The sequence below is a fragment of the Eimeria mitis genome, genomic scaffold (assembly GCF_000499745.2).
Source record: "Eimeria mitis Houghton genomic scaffold, Emh_scaff4049, whole genome shotgun sequence".
In the NCBI taxonomy this organism is placed as follows: Eukaryota; Apicomplexa; class Conoidasida; order Eucoccidiorida; family Eimeriidae; genus Eimeria; species Eimeria mitis.
Window position 1 is genome coordinate 1,644 of NW_013572380.1, and position 251 is coordinate 1,894.

The 251-nt window shown below is 54.6% G+C and overlaps 1 protein-coding gene across 1 annotated transcript in view; it reads left to right on the forward strand.

Annotated features, from left to right (window-relative positions):
• The window catches only part of EMH_0071940 (uncharacterized protein), a gene marked incomplete at both ends in the record, with an annotated part of 1,788 nt that overhangs the window by 957 nt on the left and 580 nt on the right, over positions 1-251 (forward strand). The window contains one exon of the mRNA XM_013499155.1: positions 1-249. Within this exon, the coding sequence (XP_013354609.1) occupies positions 1-249 (249 nt within the window). The remainder of the gene's footprint in view (positions 250-251) is intronic.

Genomic DNA, 251 nt, shown 5'->3' on the forward strand with positions numbered 1-251 from the left:
AGTGCTGCTGCTCCTGCTGCAGCACTAGACAGTAACAGCAGCAATGAAACAGCAGCAGGGAGTCTCAACAGCAGCATAATAAGCAACAGCAGCAACAGCAGCAGCAGCAACAGCAGCAGCGATGTGCTGCTGCCTATACAAGCTTCTGTCGATCTAGAAGCTGATAACGACAGCAGCAGCAGCAGCAGCAGCAGCAGCAGCAACAACGAGAACAGCAGCAGCAGCAGCAGCAACAGCAGCGAGCCACTGGA